The sequence below is a fragment of the Choloepus didactylus genome, chromosome 24, assembly GCF_015220235.1.
Source record: "Choloepus didactylus isolate mChoDid1 chromosome 24, mChoDid1.pri, whole genome shotgun sequence".
Lineage (NCBI taxonomy): Eukaryota > Metazoa > Chordata > Mammalia > Pilosa > Megalonychidae > Choloepus > Choloepus didactylus.
The window spans coordinates 3,279,884-3,302,997 of record NC_051330.1 but is presented as its reverse complement, the minus strand read 5'-3'; the positions used below and the strand labels follow the sequence as shown (position 1 = coordinate 3,302,997).

The following is a 23,114-nucleotide window of genomic DNA, read 5'->3' as shown; positions in this document are numbered from 1 at the left end:
CCCTGAGCTCCAGGGCCCGGCTCTGAACCCGCCTCTCTGCAGGGGGAGGGCTCTGCACAAGCTTCCCTGTGTCGGGCAGAGGCGGAGCTGCAGCCCCTCCCCCTCCTACGGCCCCTCCCCCTCCTGCGGCCCCTCCCCTCCTGCGGCCCCTCCCCCTCCTGCAGCCCCTCCCCCTCCTGCAGCCCCTCCCCCTCCTGCGGCCCCTCCCCTCCTGCGGCCCCTCCCCTCCTGCAGCCCCTCCCCCTCCTGCAGCCCCTCCCCCTCCTGCAGCCCCTCCCCTCCTGCAGCCCCTCCCCCTCCTGCAGCCCCTCCCCCTCCTGCGGCCCCTCCCCCTCCTGCAGCCCCTCCCCTGCAGCCCCTCCCCTCCTGCAGCCCCTCCCCCTCCTGCAGCCCCTCCCCCTGGTAGGAGAAAGTGAAACCTGCCTGCTCGGGCTGTAGGGGAACTCGCCTGATTTCCAGGAATTGACACAGAAACCAGCACCAACTTGAGCTCCTCCCAGAAAGGGTGAGGCAGAGAGAAGGACTTAGATCTATAAAGAACAGAGCAGTGAGGAGGTCCAGACTCCAGAGGAAATTCCCAAAGCATCTGAAGGTCCTTTTCCAGCAACTCTTCTCTCCGTCTCTCCCTGCTCTTCCACTGCAACCCCAAACCCTCCACAACTTCTGTCCATGCTTCCTGAGCAAAGGGGGTCTGGATTCGAGTTTTGGCACATCCCGGGAGAACTGCCTCTGCCTGAGAGAACAAAGAACCCTTCCCCAGGGAGGGGGTGACGTCCCAGGAGTGCTCCTGACCCCTGCAAGGATCACCCTCTGCTTCCAGGAACTGGTAAGTGAGATGCTTCTAAGGTGGAAACTTGGCTAATAACTTTGCTAATGAGCCTGGGGGGTCTGTCTGGGTTATTTAGTTTCAGTGATGAATTTGGAGCTGGCCCTTCTGTGACACTCTTCAGGGACCCACAAAGCACCCAGTTATTTTGCTGCTCCAAACCCACCCAGCCCACCAGTGGGAGAGGCAGTGTGCTGCCACCCAAATGTTCCGGCATCTGGGGTTTTATGCTGGGGGGCCCTCTGGAGTCCCTCTGACTGAGGCTCAGGATACTGGAGCACAGCATGACGTATACAGAACCCCGCGTGGGAATCCACAATCCACGTCCTTCATTCTGCATGTCTGCCTTAGGGCAAGACGTCTATTTAGTGGGGTATGCTATGATTTTTTTTTAGTAGGCAGAATAGAATAGAACAGAGAAGAAAGGCCAGAAAAGAATAGAAGGCAAATTGTTTCATGATATTTATATTTCAGGTGTTTCCGTGCATTTCTGTGCTTGTGGGAGAGTGTGTGCACAACGAGCATATGCATGCGATGTGCACACTGAGGGGGATTGAGATCGCCTGTGCACACCAAGTGTGAGAGTGTGTGAACATGTGTCAGCATGTGTGTGTGAATGTACTTCAGGCACGCATGAGTGTGCATGAGGGGATATATTTCAGTGTGCTTGTGTATGTGCACAGTGGTGTTAAGTGTGTGCACACTGAGCATGTGGGTGTGTAAACCCATGTCAGAACAAGTGAGTGTCAGACTTTGTGTGCATTCTGAGTGTGTGAGACAGGCCTGCCAGGGCACACTTGAAGCAGAAAATCATCCTTGAATCAATCTCTAACACCTGGTGGCTTGGAGCCTCTGGAGCAACCTGATTTTGGTAATGAAATAATCAGTGGTTAAGTTATAGCCTCAAACGGGAGCAAATATTTTAAGAAGCCATCTTCCCTCCTTCCCCAAGATGAGGCCAATTCCACAAGCCTGATTTCACAATTTCAAAAGAAGGACACTTACTTCGTATACGACCTTGTGCTCCCGGGCCTGATAAGGTCAGTTAAGTTTTAAACACAGAGAGACATAAACAGGGAAAGGTTACTCTTACCTGCCTAGTGTCTTCCTGCTCATGAAGAATTTACTGAAAACCATGAAGGACAAGAATATTATTCCCATTTGTAGAGTAGAAAAGACAGAGGCTTTGTGGGGTTTGTAAGCTGTTCAGTAGACTATTTTTGCTTTTCAAATGATCTAACAGAGAAGAAATCAAGGTGATACGAGTGCATGTGGTGGGTTGTGGGCAGATGTAGACGATCAGGGAGAATGATCTAGGAGCTGCTGCCCAGTTAAGCACCTTCCTGGCTGGTGCACACCCAGGGGAACCCCTTACTAGGATATATAACCTTTTTGTGGATGCAGATAAGGACAGTGTTTAATGGAAGCAGATTACATAAGCTATTTCAAATTTAGAAGAAAACCATTGGTGAGGTCTGGATCTGCCACCCTGGAATTCACACAGCAACTGTCCACCTGGCACAGGGCAGATGTGGACACCTCCCGGGGGATCTCCAAGCCCCCCTGGGCCACTGTTATCCAGGGAACCTGCTGCTTGTTGCGAATGGTCAAGATAGGACACGAAAAGGCTGGGAGGTACCCGGAAAAGGGAGGACACTCTTCAGAAATTAGGAAACAGTAAACAGATTTCCAACCATCCCCATTTCCTTCTGCCTTCCCTGACCACTCCTTCCTGTCCCTCCAAGACAAACCTGGTGAGCAAAACGCACATACTCACAGGTGCCACCGACACAAAATGTGAAGCTGACTAATGAAAGTCAGAGATAAATTTGGGCTGAAGAATCAAGTTAACCCTGGCACAACAAAACTCCCTTGCAGCTGGTCACTGCCCATTCCAGAATGTTCCCAGCCTGGGTCAAGCCCAGGGCCCATTCTCCTCCCCTCCAACCAGCACTGCCCCTTCATGCAACCCCCACCTCCACGCTAACCCCTCACCTAGCTCAGGGCAGTGGGCACTTGCCTTCAGGTGGAGGCACTGTCCTTGCCGTCCTGTGGCACCAGCGTCCTTTCACAGGGACCCCAGGTGGAGGAGCTTGACAGTGTACTGTGGACACAGGCCTCAGGGGCTGACGGTCTCATGCAGACGGGATTAGTGATGATGGTGTTTCCATGATCTCTTCTCACTCTGAACACTTGGCTTCTTTTATGTGATAATTTTATTAAGCATTTCCATCTGTTAATGTGTGCAAAGTCCCTATAAAGCGTTCTGCAAAGTGGGGACACTGTGCTATTTCCTTTAAAGTGCAAATCAGTGTTTTTTTTTTTCTGATGCTGCCGGGGTGGGGGGGTGAGCGGGTTGAATGAGAGAAAGCAGGCAGTGGGTTCTATTCTTTCCAAAAATTAAGAGAAGGGACATTCAGGGAGGGGCCATGGCAGATGGATAATAGGACAGAGATGTCCCCAAAGGAAGCCCCTCAGTATCCAGCAAAAACCAGCACACAGTCCAGGGGAATCTGTATTAAGCAATCTTGTCTGCCTCTTTCACCAAGTCAGAAACACAGAACCACTCCATTGGGATCAAATTGGATCCCTCATTCATTTGTTGTGTAATTTGGGGATAAATTATTATCTGTAAGATTCTTTCTTCATCATTAACCAGTGATAATAATATTACTTATTCATTAGAGTTCAGGGAAGATTCAATGAGATAATGCATGTCAAGGATGCAGCACAGACAGACTCACAGACACAAGACCTTAATACCCCTTAGTAAGAAGTCAGAGGCTGGAGGGACAACAAGAGGATAGCCTTCCTTGGAGGTCCCACTAAGACCACAGAACATTCACTGGGAGATTTCAGTCAGCCCTGCAGAGATATTTGACTGGACCGTATCATGAAACCCTTACAAGGGCCCTGTGATGTGGCAGCATTACTCTCCCCTCTGCAAGGGGCACGGGTCTGTGTGCTCAGCAGTTGTCCATGTTGCATGTGTCCAAGCTGGTCTCTACTTCTGGGTGTTCTGAGGTCCTTCCCTTCCTTGGAGAAGCAGCATGCTGAGGAATCTGGGAGGTGAAAGGGGATGTGGGTTGTGTCCCAGAGGGGCTGGGGGACAAGGAGCTACTACACAGGGCCTATGGGTGGCTGTGAAACTTTTCCCATAGATGGAACATGGCGTCTTCTGAGGCAATAACCTGCGCAGTGAGATGTGGGGATGGTGTCCCCAGAAACTTTATAGGAAGATCCAGGTGGGTCTGGCCGTAGCCCCTCAGAGGACAGAGTGGGCCATGGGACGAACCACAAGGCAACTACTACTCAGCCAAGGAAGTGATCCTGAAGTTAAAGATTTTAAAAAGTGTTGATCACACAAGAGAAGACAGTAGGAGATTCTTACAAGAAAGTATCAGCAATCACTCCTAGCTCATGTGATTGTGAAAGCCCATCAGCCAGGCTGCAACCTGGAGTAGAATCCACCAGGTAACCCAACCACTTCTCTCTTCTAATCCTGCCCACACAGTGCTTCAGATCACTTTCGAGTGGTTCAGCCAACCAGGAAATGTGACCTTTACAAAGAGCTTTAATACTTACATAAATAAATAGTAATGTACAAATGTAAGTGCTGACTTAAAAATATGTAGGAGATTATATGAAAAGCTTGTTAAATGGAAATAGAAAGCTCCTAACATGTTGAAGGAGATGAGGGTCAGGCACGTAGGAGGTAAGGCAAACACTGGTGCAAGTAATATAAAATTTTCATGAAAATATATTGAGAAATAAGAAAATCAATTTTCAGTGTTAATAGAAATAATTAAATAAGATTTTACTGAGAAAGAAAAATGCAGCAAGGATTTTTTTTGTACTCAAAAATGAATCATTCCATAGGGAAAGCCCCAGTAATCAACCCCCAACCCTGCGGAGCACTTTAAAGCAGAATTCTCCTCCTTCAGTCAGGAAAGACTAGGGGTAGGTGCTCACCACGTTGATGGATGAGATACGGACCTGACCTGCTGCTCCACTCCACTGCGTCCACCGTCCTGCTTTGTGGGCTGACTGAGGGCACAGCAGCTGCAGAGCCTTCCTCAAGGGCCCTCGCTGCACTCTGCAGTGTGGTGCATATCACCAAAATAGCACTTTTGCTTGCTTTGTTTCTGATCTTTGCTGTCAGCTTGGTCATGGATCTAAAATCCTTGGCATATGCTAAGTCAGATGCCCCCCGTGCCTCCCTGCGCGTTTGGCCACCCTAACCCCCCCCTCTTCCTACTTCTGCAGGTCACCCCACTGCTCATAGATATGGAAGAGTCACTACCGCCCTCTCACACACCGTTATCTGCATCCTCCAACTCTCTGCCACCTGATTCCAGCTGGATCATTCTAGATGAGGCAGAGTTCGTAAGAAATGAGAATGACTGGTCAGGTGGGAAGCTGCTAGAAGTGGTCCCTAAGGCCAGAGAAGCTCTGAGGACAGTGTCCTGCACACCTGTGAACATCGCAGTGATGGGGGACGCTGGCAATGGCATGTCCTCCTTCATCAACGCACTGCGGGGCATCGGGCACGAGGAGGAGGCCGCGGCTCCCATTGGGGTGGTGAGAACCACCCTCACTCGTGCCTCCTACTCATCCTCCCATTTTCCAAATGTGCTGCTGTGGGACCTGCCTGGCATAGGGTCTACCACCCAAAGCCTGGAGAACTATCTGCGGGAAATGCAGTTAAATCAATATGACCTCTTCATCATCATCGCATCTGAACAGTTCAGCATGAATCACGTGTGGCTTGCTAAGACTATCGAGGGCATGGGAAAGAAGTTCTATATTGTCTGGACCAAGCTGGACAGGGATCTCAGCACGCGTACTCTCTATCAGGAAGACCTCCAGCAGAATATCCGAGGAACTATCCTGAAAAATCTCCAGGAGGAACAGGTGTGTGTACCTCTGATATTCCTGGTTTCCAACCTTGACCCTTCACTGCATGACTTCCCAAAGCTTAGGGACACATTGCAAAAGGATGTCACCAAACTCAGGTGCCACGGTCCCCTGCAGAAACTGTTCCAAACCTATGAGAAGTCCATTAATCACAAAGTGACTTCCCTGCAGGAGAAAATAGACACACAGTCTTTCCAGGATGTCCTTGGCATCAGGAATGCTGATGATTTGGAGGAGTGTCAGAAAGCCTACCATCGGCACTTTGGTGTTGATGATGAATCTCTCCAGCGGGTGGCACAGATTACGGGGACAGACTTTCCACACTACAAGGACCTCATGAAGTCCCAGGATCTGCAGGCTGTCAACCAAGGGAGTTGGAATCTTCCTTTCATGAATTGTACAGTCGTTCAAGCATTCCCCAACCTTCTTAGCTACATCCCCTTCCTTGGTAATTATTTCATCCATTACCTCAGAGGGATGAAACAGAAATATTTCCTTTCAGTAGTTGCTGAGGACACAAAGACCATCTTGAGTGAAGTCTTGAAATTCATCCCACATGAAAGCCAACTTGGGAGTATTCCGAAAGGCCCATTCTCCAGTGGAAGACAGGACACTTGAGTATTCTCTTCTCAGTAAGGCACATTTTTCTCCATTTGAAATGAGAGATAGTTAACACTTTCTGCTTATTTCTAAAGCTTACAGATTCCTTGAAAGGAATTATGAAAATTGCTAATCCATGTAGCACCAGTAACATGTACAAACATTTGTTGAAATCATTAAATATGTTTATTTGGGTCATAATATATAAATTTTCTTTCAGTTACAAAATATCATGTGTGTCATAATCATTCTCTGTTTTTTAGGTAATGCATTAAAGATAACATCATTTCTTCTCAGTAAGACTTTTCATTCACTCTTTCCTTTACCTTTTCTCCTTGCTTTCCCTGGACAAATGAATGTTCTCTGACACCATAGACATTGGTGTCTTTGAGCAATGGCTGGTGCCTCTACAATGTCTGTGATCCAAGTCCAGATTTAGGGGGAGAATAATAAGATCCTCACCTGGGTTTGGGAATTTAGAGGCATGCCATAAAATGAAAATAAAGTGCAGAATAATAAGCCAGAATGTCTGGGATATCCCATTTTCCAAGTCTCTTGAATGTCTTGGGATGTCAGACCAACTGTCCATATGCTTCCCGGGGGAGTGTAGAAGTAGCTGAGGTAGGGGCTTCAGTTCTGGGGCAACTAATGAAGGGCTGTAAACTATATGGCCTGTGCCTGAAAATCTGACACAACAATGCACATCCCAGCAGATCCAGGCGTGGATGGAAAACCGCACCTGTGGATCACACATGCCAACATCATGGCACTGCACAGTCTCTCAACTTAGGTGCAAATCAGGACAGGGAAACAGGAAACCCTGAGTGTGCTGAGATTGCCTAGAATTCCCTGATGGGATATGGATTCAATACAGCAATTAAATTCCATAATAAGAAGCAAACAGCCCTACCTGCTCCTCACACACCTGAAAGGTAGGCTTAGATTTGTAACCTGTTTTATTCATGTCTGCCTCTTTAGCACCTACCGGCATGTACAAAACCACTCTGCATATGTTTCTTGACCTGCCCACCCCACATCCTACCAAAGGACACCTCTGCCCTGAAACCAATTGTGGGGAAGGAAAAGAGGAAAACTTCCTATAGGCATCCTCTAGAGTGGAAGTGGGAATGGAGTTGTGAAAGAGGCAACGAAAACTGCATACCAGGTGTCCAGGGATGTATAGGACAAGAGGCAGACAGACTTTTGAGGTTGTGTGGGAGGCACTATGTGACCCATATATGATATTTCATGGGGAAAAAATGTTTAAAGATAGACAGGGTTTGGCAACCCATGGCCTGAGCAAAACAGGCCTGCAGATCTTTGGTGCACAGCTGTCTGCATAACCTAGGCAGCTAAATGTTTAACCTATTGTCTTTCTAAGCCAGTAAAGAGAAAAAGGGTAAATTGACCTTAAAATATAACTTTATGCAAGCAGGCAGGAAGTGAAAGGCTCTTAGTCTCACAAAAAGAGCAAAATGTAATTGTTCAAGTGCTAGTCTGGTTCCTTCGTGCACCACCCCCCAAGTCAGAGTGACCTGTTCCTGCATCTATGCTCCCCCCACCCTTAAGAGGGCCTTTGTCTTAGACCCTTATAAAAGGCTTTCTGTACTCTTTGCATCGCTCCGTCATCTTCCCTGCAAACGCAATGCTGCCCGGCCTGAGAGAGCCGCCATGATCTCTCCATGACTTCTCACGCTGTAAATAAGCCCTGAATAAAAGTTCATGTGTCAGAAAATGCTCGTTGTCTTCTTTGGCCTCTGGACTGGCCTGGCCCTCTTGGGCTAAGACATAGGGTTTCTATTAACAGAAGGAAAAAGTGTTACCATTTTGTAGAATTAACAATCCACAACCTTAAAAACACTTTAGTCCAATCATACCGAAATAAAGAATGAAAGCATAGAGATGAACTAAGTATACAGATACAAAGTCTTTGAAAATTCAAAGCGCAATCCTAAATTATCATTTCAATGAAATAAGAAAAATTGGGTTAAGGAAAGCTTACATTCCGTTACCATATAGTCAGTTACAAAGGCCACTCAGCCAAACGGGGCCAATTTCCTCTTGTAGTGAAACAGGTTGCATCCTCCAACTCCTGTGAAAATAAATGAAATTATTATTTATGGATAGGCATCTCCCATGATCTGCAGCCTATAATTTCAGAAGTTTTTACTTTAAAGTGATTTTTTTTTTAGTTAACTCCAAAACTTGAGGCTGGGTTAATAGTAAAGGTTTGATCTTAAAGTATTTTTTGTGCTTTTTTTTCTGTCAAATAATTCTGAAATCATAAAAGAAATCACAAATGTCAAAGAATTCTCAAATCTTTCCTTGAAATAGTAGCATGTGATTTCACAGACATTTTTAAAATAATTTTTATTAGAGAAATTGTAGGTTTACAGAAATATCAAACAGAAAATAGGGTTTCCGTATACCCCACTTACACCCCAGCTCTCCTTGTCTCTAACACTTGCAATTATTATGAGAAATTTGTTACTATTGATGAAATTGACCTGCAATTTTCTTTTGTTGTAGTATATTTATATGTCTGGTTTACGGTGATGTTCGCCTCATAGAATGAGTTAGGGAGTGTTCACTCCTCTCCAGTTATTCAAAAGAGTTTTAACAGGATTTGTGTTCATTTTTTTTTTTTTTGGAATGTTCATTAAAATTCACCTGTGAAATCATCTGATGCTGGTCTTTTCTTCCTTGAGAGTTTATTGACTACTAACTGATGGTTTGAAGCTGTGTACACATCGGAAAAGTATTTTCTTAAAGTTAATCCATTCCTGATGGTGAGGGCCTGTAGTAAGTAGGATCTTTTGGTGAGTAGGATATTAAGTTAAAAGGGACTCACCTCATTCAGGGTGGGTTCTAATCCTGTTACTGGATTCCTTTGTAAAGAAAGAAATTCAGATGAAAAGAGGGAAAGCCATGAAAGAAAGAAGCTGATAGCAATGAACCCTAGAAGAGAAGGGAAAGACGAGCAGACCCAACCATGAGCCTTTCCAAGTGACAGACAAGCTCAGGATCATCCACAGCCAATCTTCAAGGATAAAGCATCACCTGATGATGCCTTGATTTGGGCATTTTTCTCAGCCTCGAAGTTGTAAGCTAAAAACTAAATTCCCATTGTCAAAAGCCTATTCGTTAAACCGTTATCTGTATTTTGGCAGTCTAGCAGCTAGAAAAATAACCAATCTTGTTTCTTGTTAGTGGTCTGGTGGATATTATATTTCTTACTGAAACTGTGTCAGTAGTTTGTGTTTCTAGAAATTTGTCCTTTTTATCTAGTTTATCTAACTTGTGGGCATAAAGTTGTTCATAGTATCCTCTTATAATTCATTTTGTTTTGTACTGTCATCCCCCCTTTCATTTCAAATTTTAGTTATCTATGTTCCCTCTCTTTTTCATTGTCAGTCTAGTTAAATGTTTGTCAATTTTATTGATCTTTCAAAGAACCAGCTATTGATTTCAATGATTCCTTCTATTTATTTTTTTAATTCTCTATTTTCTATATTGGTACTCTCCTCTAATATTCGTTATTTCCTTCCTTCTACTCATTTGGGGTATAATTTGCTCTTCTTTTTCTACATTTCCTGGCTGTGAGGTTAGGTCTCTGATTTGAGATCCCTTATTTTTTAATGTAAACATATAGAGCTATATATGTGTGTGTATGTATGTGTATACATATATGTATATATACACGTATGTACAGATATGTATACACACACATATAAATATTGGTATGTTGTGTTTTTTTGTTTTCATTTCCTTTAAGATATTTTCTAATTTCTCATGTGATTATTTTATTTGAGACAGTGGTTTTCTAAGGGTGCATTCTTTATTTCTACATATTTGTGAATTTTCCAGTTCTCCCTCTGTTATTGAATTGTAGCTTCATTCCACTGTGATCAGAGTAGATACATTGTATGATTTCAGTGTTTTTGAATTTATTGAGACTTGTTTTGTGACCTAACATGTGGTCTCTCCAGGAGAATGTTGCGTGTGCACCAGAGAAGGAAGTGTGTTTTGTGTGACCTTTAGGAGAAGTGTTCTATTTAAATCTGTTTGGTGTAGTTGGTTTACTGTTTCATTCAAGTCTTTTATTTTCTTAGTGGTCTACTATCTAGAAGTTCTATTGCTTATTGATAGTAGTGTATTGAAGTCTCCTATTATTAATGTAGATCTGTGTATTTCTCCCTTTAAATCAGTCAATATTTGCTTCATATATTTTTAGGCTCTGCAATTAGATGCATTTGTATATAATTGTTACATCTTGTTGATTTGACACTTTTATCAATATATAGTGACTTCTTTGTCTCACATACTTTTTGACAAGAAGTCTGTTTCATCTGATATTAGTATAGCCACCCCAGCTCTCTTTAAAAATATCTGCATGGTGTAACTTGTCTATCTTTTCAATTTCAACCTAATTGGGGCTTTGAATTTAAGGTTAATCTTTTGTAAGCAGAATATAGAAAGGTGCTTTTTGCTTGGAGAGTTTAATTCATTTACATTCAAGTAACTACTGGTAATGCTGGAACATCTTGTGTAATTTTGCTATTTGTTCTTTTTTGCCCCTCAACTCTTCTGTTAAAGTGTGCTTTCATATTTATTTCACACACACACATTTTGTTCTTTTGACAAATTATATATTTATACATTGTGTTTCCAAACCATAGATATTTCATTACATTTTATGTATTTGAATTTTAGAAACTGTGAGAAGTGAAAGGTAGAGCTACAAAAAATGTAATGCAATATTACTGTATTCATAATCACCCATACTGTTACCTTTAATTAATTTTTAACTGCATTTTGATCTACTTTCTAGTGCCCTTTCCTTTCAGTCTGAATAACTCCCTTTAGCATTGTTTTTAGGGCAAGTTTAGTGATGAAGACTCCCTCAGCTTTTGTTTATCTCATATTATCTTAATCTCTCTCACTTTCAAAAGTCAGTTTCACCAGGTATCAAGTTCTTGGTTGGCAATTGTTTTCTTTCAGGACTTGAAATATTTTATTCCACTGCCTTCTTACCGCCTCGGTTTCTGATGAGAAACTGGAGCTTAATATTATTGGGACTCCCTTGTACATAATATGTCGCTTTTCTCTTGAAGCTTTCAGAACTCTCTCCTAGTCCTTGGCATTAAACATTTTGACAATTATGTCTCTGGGCAATGTTCTCTTGAAGTATATGCGCTTTGGGGTTCATCAGACTTCTTGAATGTGTATATTCATGTATTTCACTAAATTGGGGAAATTTTCTGCCATTATTTCTTTGAATACTCCTACAGCCACTTCTCTCATTCTTCTCCTTCAGGGATTGCCATAATTAATATATTGGTACCCTTGAAGGTGGCCCACATGTCTCCTAAGCTTTTCTGTTTTTTGTTTGTTTATTTGTTTGTGTGTTTGTTTATCTTTTGCTCCACATCCTGAGACATTTTAATTTTCTTGTGTTTGAGATAACTGATTTTTCTTCTGCCAGCGCCAATCTGTTGAAACCATTTAGGGAATTTTTCATTTCAGTTTTTGTGCTTTTCAACTCCAGTATTCGTGTTTGACTCCTTTTTAAAATTTCTGTCTCTTTATTAAGATTCTCATATTGTTCATTCATAGTTTTCCTGATATCCTTCAGTTCTTTCTTGGTGTTACCCTTTATCTCCTTGAGTATATTGAGGATGATTTTTTTAAAAACTTGCTCTGGTATTACCAAAATCTGATCTTTTTCTACATGATTTCTGGATTTTTATCTTGTTCCTTTGGATTGGCCATTATTTCCTGTTTCTGTGTTTGTCTTGCCATCATTTGTTGCACACCATACATTTTAATGTATTAACATGTGTTTTGGTTTCCTAGGCTACTAAATGCAAATACCATGAAACTGGTCAGCTATAAGCAATGGGAATTTATTAGATTACAGTTTTTGGGGCCAATAAAATACACAAATCAAGGCATCATCAAGGTGATGCTTTCTTCCCAAAGATGGCAGGCAACCCACGGCACTTCTCCCACACAGCCAGGTACATGGCGATGTCTGCCGGTCTCTCCCTTCTACTCTGGGTTCACTGATTTCAGCTTCTTCCTTCCGTGGCTTTCTCTCTGTGTGTCAGAACTTCATTCTGTTATTAAGGACCCTGGTAAAAGGATTAAGGCCCATGCTGTTTCAGAGGAGTCACCTGTTAACTGAAGTAGCCTCATACAAAGGTTGAACTTACCATGAGTTTCCAGTCACAGAATGGATTAACTTTTAGAACATGTTTTTCTAGGGTACATACAGCTTCAAACCAGTCTGGGATTTTGTCCCTCAACTGTCTGTTCCTTACGTTTGTTTCCAGCCAGTGATATGACAGAAATTTCCATGAATGCCTTGGAAGTCCAAAGCAATAAACACCTTTGACAGTCTGTGAGAACTGGCTGTGTTGGCTGACGCTCTCCTCCAGAGTTAGGCCTCCTGTCAAGAGGATCAGCCCGAGGGGAATTTCAAGTACCATATCCTATCTCTTTTGAGCCTGAATTTTGTCCTGGGCTGATGCTTCCTAGAGGCCTAAGGAATTCTAGCAATTACAGGAATTCAATGCCCTCTACTCCCTAAGAAATAGAATTTCCCCCTTCTAGATGCTCTATTGTATGACTTAAAGCAAGTAATCATTTCCCCAGGCCAATTTTACTTCATTGTTTTTCACATGGCTTTAGCTGTCCAGAAGGTAATTCTGCTTGCAAGGCAAGTTTTATGAGGGAAAACCTGAGATACGTTTTCTGATTCAGTCATTCATTCTCCCACTCAATAGTTTCGCATGGATGTATAAGCACCACTGCACAGGGGAGGGGTTGGGGGAGGGGCTAGTGAGGGTCCTACAGGCTTTTCCTAGTACCCTTAAGGCTAGGTTTTCTTGATTTGGCATTTACTCCGATACTGAACCACTTAAAGTGTTTTCTGGATTTCTGAAGAAGTTGGTTCTGCCAGTTTTGCTGGCAGATTCTGTGGGGGAACATCAACCCTTGACCATCTTGTACACCCATCATGGTTGTCTGTAGTCCAATAACATGTATAAGAAATTGCTGAAAGACTCAATCTTGTTAACAGTTCTCATACAAATTAATTGTGAACTGTGTCACAGATTTTATTTTTATTCATTAATATGGGATTCTGAGAATACTATTAGCAGTTGAGGGGGAAAAAGCTGAGATAAGATAGCAAAGTTGAGCACAAAACAGCATTGTGTCTTACAAGCAATAAACTGTGATCTTTGGCCTTTCTTTTCTATTGTATGGAAAGTAAATCAGTGCCTCTTACCTGTTTACAGAACTGCAAACTGCCTGGTCCCTAATTTACTCTGTAAACAGGGTTATGTTATCTGCCCCCACATCCAAAGTTCAGATGAACTTAGACAGGCACATGAAACAATGCTCTAGTGTGACATTAAAAGAGTGTGTAATCTTCACTTTTGAATTATTTCATCTTTTGGATGAACACTTAAAAGTTTATTTAAAATAATAATAAATCATAGGAAATTAAATTCTCATCAACTTTGTGATAAGCCCACTGAGTGACCTAATGACTTACTGTAATAAGTATCATGACTACATAAACTGTAAATTTTCTTCCTAATCAGTAAAATTCCTCAGATCTTAGTCTCAATGTTCCTCATTTCTAGCTATATAATTAAAATTAAGGGATGTATTTATAGCGTGACAATTTTAAAATAAACAATGAAAAACACCATTTATCTGTAGTTGTGTACATCTTGGCATGTGCATTTCAAGATTGTAGGATCTAATGTAATTCACCATAAACCTTAACTCATTCCCTGCATCAGATCTCATCTACTCTGACAGGCGCTCTGGGGGGAACCAAAATCACCATCATAACCAAATTCTGATCCAACCAAATAAGGCATCTGAGAACCAAAATGTCACCTTTATTACTGACGAGGATTATATATAGCAGCAGGTTCTCTGTTTCTTGTGTCCTTGAATCTGGTCTTAACTGATTGACTTGTGTAAATGATGCTCTGGGAATTCTGAGGCTGGATCATAAAACGACTTATAGCCTCCAACTGGGTCTCTTACAACAGTCACTTTAGAAGCCCTGCTTCACTTTTATGTATACATGTAATACTCCACAGTCAAAATGAAAAAAAACAAAACAAAACAAAAAACACTGTCAGAGTTTCTGCAGTTCAGGGAGACAAATGTTTGGATCAAAAGGCCATCTGATCTCCTGTTTCACATCTAGCAATAAACTCTTTCTCTCTTTGAAAAAGAAACCCATGGGATACAAAATTCCCCTCTGGTCCAATCCTGCCGTGGAAGCCTGTGTTGGGAGCTCTGCGTGTACCGTGCTCCCAGGGACGCCCACCACATGGTCCCTGCCCTGGGGGGCCCTGAGCCCACTGAGCATGCTCAGTGTCATGGCAGGATGACATGGATGTTACACACTGCAGCTCAGCCTGTGATGTGCGGGAGACACAGAGGAATGATGGGGAGACTGGGAGTGGAGGTGCAGACCAGTGGGTGTCTCTCAGCCCATCCTCTCTGCTTGAACAGCTCCCCAGGGCTGGCCACAGTGGTGGAGGGAAAGAGAAGGAAATGAACTTTGCATGGCTTGGGTGACAAAGTTGTAGGAAGTTGGCTCTTTGTAGTTCTCTTCAACCTTGACTAAAAACATACTTCTCGTCAAATGGAGAGAAACTGAGGCACTGAAATTTAATACAAATCAATTTACAGGATGTATTTTGGAAAACACTCAGTTTCAGGATGTGGAAAGTAATGGAAGAAAGAAGATGGAAGAGAAACTCCAATTCTAAAAATTAAAAAACACAATTTAGTAGCAGTAGCCCTTTCATAACTTCAGAGTTTAGACAGAAAATGGTATAGGAGTGTCTGAAAAGTCCAGTACTACCTGTGAATTCCACTCAAACAAAAGTTTATATCCAGGTGGACTGGCCAGTAGCTCCCAGAGAGCTTAAAGGACATGAGTGGAGCTGCATCTTTGAAGGCAAATGTGTTCTGCTGTCCTGCTAACCTCCTCAGGAAAGAAAGGTCACTCACAGGCACCAAAACACTTTGTACCCTATATATGAAGTACAAGGGACAGGCACATCCTGCCAGTTCTCCAAAAAGAATAGAAATATTAAAGTAAGGATGGAAAAGATATGAGCAATGTGATATTTTAGGCTTATTTGTGTAAAAATGCATTCTCTTCCTTTGCTGCAACATGTAAAACAAAACAAAACAAAAACCAAACAAACCAAACGTATTCATTCTATGGCTCAACAAATCCACTCCTAGTTCTAAACCCTGGAGAGAATTGTATACAGATTCACTGGAACACATTTGCAAGGATATTTATAACAGCAATTTTCTGAAAAGAGAGAGAAAAAAATGAATCACTGAAATAAACCTAAAACCCAAATATCCACTGATAGGGAATGAGCAAATAAAGTGTAGCATATTCACAAAATAAAACTATCTGCAGTTTTATACAAAACATGCTTGAAATTAGGAACAATTCCCACACTAAAAGCAACTTACCAGATGATCGCAGGCAAAATGATTCCATTTTTCTAAAGTACCAAAATGAGAAAAATTAAATGAAATTAAATAAAGCAAGAAAATAGATTAAAAATTCATAGCTTTACTTTAGGGGAAGATGTAGAGGGCCCAGCATATGGGTTTATTCAGTGATACAGAAAATACTCTAACTCTTAATTTGAGAGGTGAGTTCACAAATATTTATATTAGTATTTGCTTTACTGCACACACACACACACACACACACACACACACACATCCTATTTGTGTAGCTACATGAGTGAAGGATTCTGGGAGCTTACGTGCTCAGAACAGGAAAGCTGCAGAGCACGTCCCCATGGCCTCACCCAAAGGTTAATATAGAACATCTAAATAATAAAGGTCTGTGGAAACATGTACATAAAACTCAGTGTTCCATATCCTTAGAAACAAATCATCCTACATAACACCAACGTCATGAGGGAGTCTTGCCTTGGAGATATGAGGTCCGCCCAGCGTCAACTTCAGGGGCACACTCTTAATCATGACAAATGTATTTTTGGCTTTAAAGCGGAAAGCCCCTCTTGGATTCCCTGAAGGCTTTGCCTGCAAGGTGGATGCACTTTGTATGGCTAATGAATTCCCTTTTGGGGCTCCAGGGACTGCCTTAGAATGAAAGGCCTCCTGGGGTGTTTTTAAACCCATGGATGCTGCTGCCCGACTGGTGAGGTATTCTTATTCTTTTTTTTTTGTTCTATTTCTGTGATGTTTGAGCTAGTCATTTAATTCTAATCATTTGATTTCTTTAATATTTCCTTAATTTTGCTAATACCAATTGTTCCAGTTTGTTAATGCTGCCGGGTTGCAAAACACCAGAAATGGATCGTCTTTTATAAAGGGGGTTTATTTAGTTACACAGTTACAGTCTTAAGGCCATAAAGCATCCAAGGTAACACATCAGCAATCGGGTACCTTCACTGGAGGATGGCCAATGGTGTCGGGAAAACCTCTGTTAGCTGGGAAGGCACGTGGCTGGCGTCTGCTCCAAAGTTCTGGTTTCAAAATGGCTTTCTCCCAGGACGTTCCTCTCTAGGCTGCAACTCCTCCTCAAAATGTCACCCTCAGTTGCTCTTGGGGCATTTCTCCTCTCTCAGTTTCTCTGGAGCAAGAGTCTGCTTTCAACGGCCGTCTTCAAACTGTCTCTTCTCTGCAGCTCCTCTCTCAGCTCCTGTGCATTCTTCAAAGTGTCCCTCTTGGCTGTAACAAGCTCGCTCCTTCTGTCTGAGCTTATATAGTGCTCCAGTGAACCAATCAAGGCCCATGCTGAATAGGCAGGGCCACACCTCCATGGAAATTATCCAGTCAGAGTTATCACCTACAGTTGGGTGCATCGCATCTCCATGGAAACCCTCAATCAAAGAATTACAATCTAATCAACACTAATACATCTGTCCAAACAGATTGCATCTGCCCCCAGTGGTGTTCTGGGGGACATAACACACCCAAACTGGCACACCAATAAAATTAGCTTTTGATTTCTAAAGTAGTGTGAGAGCATCTATTTCTTTTGTTCAAATCTGATCCTATCAATTAAGCAAAACACTATTGTAAATGTTAAAAATATGCTACACTTAGAAAAAAATAGACAGAAATCTCTGAAGTTGAACAAAGGTGTAAGCGGCCATTTTAAAGAGCCCTGTGTGTGCTGAGCATGTAAGTGCAAATGAGTCAAGGGAATTAGAGATGAGAAGCAAAGGAATCCACAACATTCAAATAAAGAGGAAAAATGTTAATGTTAAATAATAAGGGAATGGGAGGATAAGGAAAATATCTTTTCTCCCATGTGCAAATCTCAGCTAATTAGTTAAGGGAATTAAGCAAAAAGTAAGGAATACATTGTATTATGGTGCTTCTTGATGTGGGTATAAATGAGCAAATCTGTCCGTTAATCTCAAGGAATTTGTAGCTCATGGAAGTGGAAGGGTGGATCTGTCTGATAAAAAATGCAGGAAGTATACAGAGCTCAGAAGATAACCCCAGATATCCTGTTTTCCATCTGAGAAACCACCTGCTGAAATGCCAGCTCCTCAGATGATGGAATCTTTCAGGAATTTGCTCAGGATAGACATGGTGCCATTAGCAACTATAGCAAGGCAGTAAGTATGTCTCAGTCATCTGAAATAGTGAGTGACAGCATCACATTAAAGAGGGATGTCGTTTAAAATCATATATGTGGGCAGTTGTGTGGGAATCAGTAAAAAAAAAAAAAAAAAAAAAAATCACCCAGCCTCCTCCACTGAGAGCCTGCAAGTCCTGGGACGTCAAAACAGCCATGTACCCCTTAATGGCTCTCCCCATTCTCTGTGCCGTCTGCTCAAGAGATTCATCATACACACCAATTTACCAAGGACAGAACTTCAGATACTCCTCCACATAACTGCATCCAGGATACCAAGGGTGCCTTGGAGACACTGTGAGTCTATTGTCTCCTTCAGGATGGTCACTTTGTCACTAATGAAATTGTCACAGGTTTGTAACAGGTTCTGCAAGGGGCCATCACACCTGATGCTGCTGAGGTCCTTTTGCAATGTGTCCCTAAGCTTTGGGAAGTCATGCAATGGAGGTTCAAGGCTGGGGACCAGAAAAATGGGAGGTTATCATACCTGCTCCTTCTGGAGATTTTCCAGGATATTTCCTCGGATATTCTGCTGGAGCTCTCCCTCCCTGAGGGCACTCGTGCTGAGATCCCTGTCCAGCTTGGTCCACACCACACAGAACTTGTTTCCCATGCACTCAATGGCCTTGGCAAGCCTCACATGATTCATGCTGAACTGCTCAGATGTGATGATGATGAAGAGGTCATCCAGGCTAAACTGCATTTCCAGCAGGTAGTTCTCCAGGCTTTGGGTGGTAGCCCCTGTGCCGGGCAGGTCCCACAGCAGCACATTTGGAAAATGGGAGGATGAGTAACAGGCACAAGTGAGGGTGGTTCTCACCCCCCCAGTAGGAGCTGAGGCCTCCTCCTCGTGCCCGATGCCCCGCAGTGCATTGATGAAGGAGGACATGCCATTGCCAGAGTCCCCCGTCACTGCGATGTCCACAGGTGTGCAGGACACTGTCCTCACAGTCTCTCTGACCGCGGCGATCACCTCTGGCCACTTCCCATCTGCCCAGGCCTTCTAATACTCAAGGACTCTGTCTCAGATGGAACGCTCCAGCCTGAATTGTATGGCAAAAATGGGTGCAAGGTGCAAATAATGCAGTTAGAGGGGACAGTGGGGTCTCTTCCATGTCTGTGTGACAGTGGTGAGTCCTGCAGAAGTAGGAGGAGCAGGGGATTATGATGGCCAAGTGTACTACAGGCATGCAAGTCATCTGACTTAGCATCCAAGCCCAGAGTTTTATATCCACAAGCAAGCTGACAGCAAAGACATTTGTTTTAGAAACAAATTGAGCCTTCTGAAAGGAATTTGACAGCTCCTTAAGCATTTAAACAGAGTTCCATATGATCCAGCTATTCCATTCCTATGTTTTTTTCCAAGAAAAGTACAAAGAAATGTCCACACAAAAATTTGTACTTGAGGGTTCACAGCAGCATTATTCATAATAGCCAAAAGTAGAAACAACCCAAGCATCCATTAACTGATGAATGGATAAATACAATGAAGTATTTTCCAATAATGGTAAGTGTTCTGGTTTGCTAATGCTGCTGGAATGTAAAACACCAGAGATGATTGGCTTTTATGAAAGGGGGTTTATTTGGTTACACAGTTACAGTCTTAAGGCCATAAAGTGTCCAAGGTAACACATCAGCAATCGGGTACCTTCAATGGAGGATGGCTAATGGCATCCGGAAAACCTCTGTTAGCTGGGAAGGCACGTGGCTGGCATCTGCTCCAGAGTTCTGGTTTCAAAATGGCTTTCCCCCAGGAAATTCTTCTCTAGGCTTCAGCTTCTCTCCAAAATGTCACTTTCAGTTGCTCTTGGGGCATTTGTCTTCTCTTAGCTTCTCCAGTGCGAAAGTCTGCTTCCAAAGGCCATCTCCAAAATGTCTCTGTAAGCTATAGCTCCTCTCTCAGTTCCTGTGCATTCTTCAAAGTGTCCCTCTTGGCTGTAGCAAGCTCGATCCTTCTGTCTGAGCTTATATAGTGCTCCAGTAAACTAATCAAGGCCCACACTGAATGGGTGGAGTCACACCTCCACGGAAACTATCCAATCAGAGTCATCACCCACAGTTGGGTGGGTCACATCTCCATGGAAATTATCCAATGAAAGATCTCACCCACAGTTTAGTGATCACATCTCCACGGAAACATCCAATCAAAAGTCTCCAGCCCAATCAACACTAATATGTTTCCTGCCCACACAAAACCACATCAAAGATATTGGCGTTTTAGGGGACATAATATATCCAAACCAGCATGGTAGGTTACTTGGCAATAGAAAGAAAGGAAGTACTGAGACACATTAAAACTTGGGTGAATCCTGAAAACCTGAGGCTAAGTAATACAAGTGAATCATGAAGGACTACAGTTGGTATACTCCATTTATATGAACTGTCAACAATAGGCAAATCCACAGCGAATGTAGACTGGTGGTTGCCGTGGGCAGTGGGTGGAGGGTATTAGGGAAATGGTAAGTGACAGCAAATTATTAAATATTTCTTTTGAGGTAAAAAAATATTCTACATATACTAAATAGGTTGGAATAATTATTTTTGTTTTCATCTACCCCATTTATGGGAGAGGTCAATCCACATGATCTGGGAATTAAATCTGAAAGGAGTTAGGAGAATTGAGGGGAGCTGTTCTTTACATAGAGACCCATCTTTGTGCCTTGAATTTATACACCTGTGTCCACTCTGATGTGGGGAAACATCTTCCACTAACATCTGGACTGATTGGAGAGAACAGGAATCAGTGAGAGACTCAGAGAAGAGGTAGAATTGGGGCCATAATCTTTCTTGATCCCCAGCTTAGGCCAGTTCATTTCATAAATTACCCCAGATTGCCTGGTGTGTCTGGAAAAAAATAACACTTTTTAAATTAATAGGAATGGTCTGTGGCTTCCACCTGAGAACAGCATACATTACAGTTATCTTAATTTAATCATCTTATTATCTGTATTGTCCAGAAAAAAGCTTTTCCCCTCCTCCTGAATTATGTGTGCACATTGTTGCATCATTAACCCTTTAAATGATTAGCTTTTACTGTCAAATGTTTTCTTTTCTATGATCAACTCTTTACCTCTCTTTAGCCTATAGAGTTATTGAACATACCATAGGCATTTGACAAAAGAAAAACCATATAAAGAGATGTTAAAAATCATTGGTGAACAGGGAAATACAAATCAAGACAAAAATGAGATAGGGTTCACACAGAATAAATTGGCAAAAATTTAAAAGTTTTACAGGACCAAGTATTGGAGGGAAGATGAAGTGACTGGAACACTCCTGCATTGCACAAAGTATAAATTTATGCAACCACTTTGGAAAACAGTTTGGCCTCATCTCATAAATGCACACACCCCATGATGTAGCTTCTCCTTTCCTTCTGCAACTGTACAAGAGGAATCAGTACAAGCATGTTCCAAACAGCATCTTCACAAAGGAAGAAAAATCTGGAAACAAAGTAAATGTCCATCTACAGGAATATACATGAAACACTGTGGTACGTGGACCCAGTGGGATATCTTAATGCAGTTAAATGAATAAACAGCAGAGCTATGCTAACTTATGGAGGAAAATCTTCATAATATTAAGTGAAAAAATCCCAAACTATCACATAACACAAAACATTTTGTAAAATTGAAGAAAAATTTAGTACACATGCATTAAAAACACATAAAAATAAAAGAAAGGGAATAATGAGGCCAGGACTCAGGATGGATCATTCCTGAAGTGGGGATAACAGAGGGATGGGTTGGGGGCACCATGTGCTTATTGTCAAGATTCTAGGTCTTGTTGTGGTTGGTATAGATTTTAACAAAATCATTTGTTTATTAACATTTTATTTTGAGATAACTGTAGATTCAAAGTTGTAAGAATAAAACAGAGAGAACTCTGATTATTATACTTTTAACATACCTAATTAAATATCTATTTGAATAAATAAAACAGGCCATGCATGGATTAATGATGAGAATATGTCATGCATCAAGGATTAGGATTAAATAATCCTATCCTGTTCTTTGCACTTGATGTCCAATCACAGGGGAAAATAATAAAAGGAAATTTTTTACACCAGCTTCTTCCTGGGACTAGGAAAAACAGGCAAACCCGGGCATGGTGACTTGATCATCCACATTCCTGATATCCCTCACCATGAAGTAAGAATTTCCAAATGACAATAATATTCCTGACCCTTGACAGGATGTGGAAGTTGATTGCAGACCATTACTGCACCTTTAGACATGTGTGAGTGTGGACGTGTTTGGGAGAGGAGATTTGGAGGATTTCAGGGAGAGATTACCAGCTTTCACTCAAAATAACCCTGCAGCTCTATTCCTAAACACATGTACCCTGGGCTTATCCCAGATGAAATTAAATTCCTAATACAGTAGTCTTAAATGACGTTAAGGTATTGTTATGGGTTGCTAATGCTGCCATTATGCAAAAACCAGAAATGGATTGGCTGTATAAACAGGGTTTACTTGGTTACAAATTTACAGTTCTGAGGCCATAAAAGTGTCCAACTAAGGCATCAACAAGAGGATACCTTCACTGAAGAAAGTCTGATAGCATCTGGAACACCTGTGTCAGCCTGGAAGGTACGTGGGTGGTGTCTGCTTCTTCTCAGGTTGCATTTCAAATGGCTTTCTCCAAAATGTCTCAGCTGCTTTTGGGGTGTTTTGTCCTCTTTTACTTTCTTTGGAGCAAACTCTGGGCTAACATCTCCAAAGTGTCAGCAAGCACCTGGGTCTGCATGTCCTGGCATAGCATATCCTGGGGCATTTTCATCTCTCTGCTCTCTGTGTGAGCTCCCTTTAAAGGACTCCAGTAAACTAATCGAGACCTACCCTGAATGGGTGGGGCCAAATCTCCATGGAAACAGTCAATCAAGAGGTCATGCCATAAGCAGAAAGATTACTAAATCTGCCCCCACAAGTTGCATTAAAAACTATGGCTTCTGGGGGGACATAACATATCCAAACCAGCAAAGATTTGTACACTCAAGGCACCCAGATATAAATAAATTAACAAAATGCATTACAAATTAAAACAAAGAGAGACAAAATGAAGCACACACATTTATTAAAG

General features: G+C 42.3%; 4 protein-coding genes and 1 pseudogene across 5 annotated transcripts in view; 2 read left to right on the top strand and 3 right to left on the bottom strand.

Annotated features, from left to right (window-relative positions):
- LOC119520029 (immunity-related GTPase family M protein 1-like) overlaps positions 1-23,114 on the bottom strand; it is a 379,546-nt gene that overhangs the window by 47,958 nt on the left and 308,474 nt on the right. The window lies entirely within an intron of this gene.
- Positions 1-23,114, bottom strand: part of LOC119520025 (T-cell-specific guanine nucleotide triphosphate-binding protein 2-like) — a 212,247-nt gene that overhangs the window by 25,316 nt on the left and 163,817 nt on the right. The gene's annotated exons all lie outside the window — the stretch shown is intronic.
- LOC119520037 (immunity-related GTPase family M protein 1-like) lies at positions 696-8,078 on the top strand. Of its 2 annotated transcripts, none has more exons than XM_037817791.1 (2): positions 696-826; positions 5,093-8,078. In XM_037817791.1, the coding sequence occupies exon 2, from the start codon at positions 5,114-5,116 to the stop codon at positions 6,359-6,361; it is 1,248 nt and encodes a 415-aa protein (XP_037673719.1). In that variant the 5' UTR covers positions 696-826; positions 5,093-5,113; the 3' UTR covers positions 6,362-8,078. The 2 variants fall into 2 exon arrangements, with proteins under 2 accessions (XP_037673719.1, XP_037673720.1); XM_037817792.1 differs by lacking the exon at positions 696-826 and adding an exon at positions 4,224-4,300.
- Positions 710-23,114, top strand: part of LOC119520038 (immunity-related GTPase family M protein-like) — a 215,708-nt gene continuing 193,303 nt past the window's right edge. Inside the window, exon 1 of the mRNA XM_037817793.1 lies at positions 710-826. The gene's annotated coding sequence lies outside the window, so the exon portion shown is untranslated. The remainder of the gene's footprint in view (positions 827-23,114) is intronic.
- LOC119519696 lies at positions 16,316-22,808 on the bottom strand (annotated as a pseudogene).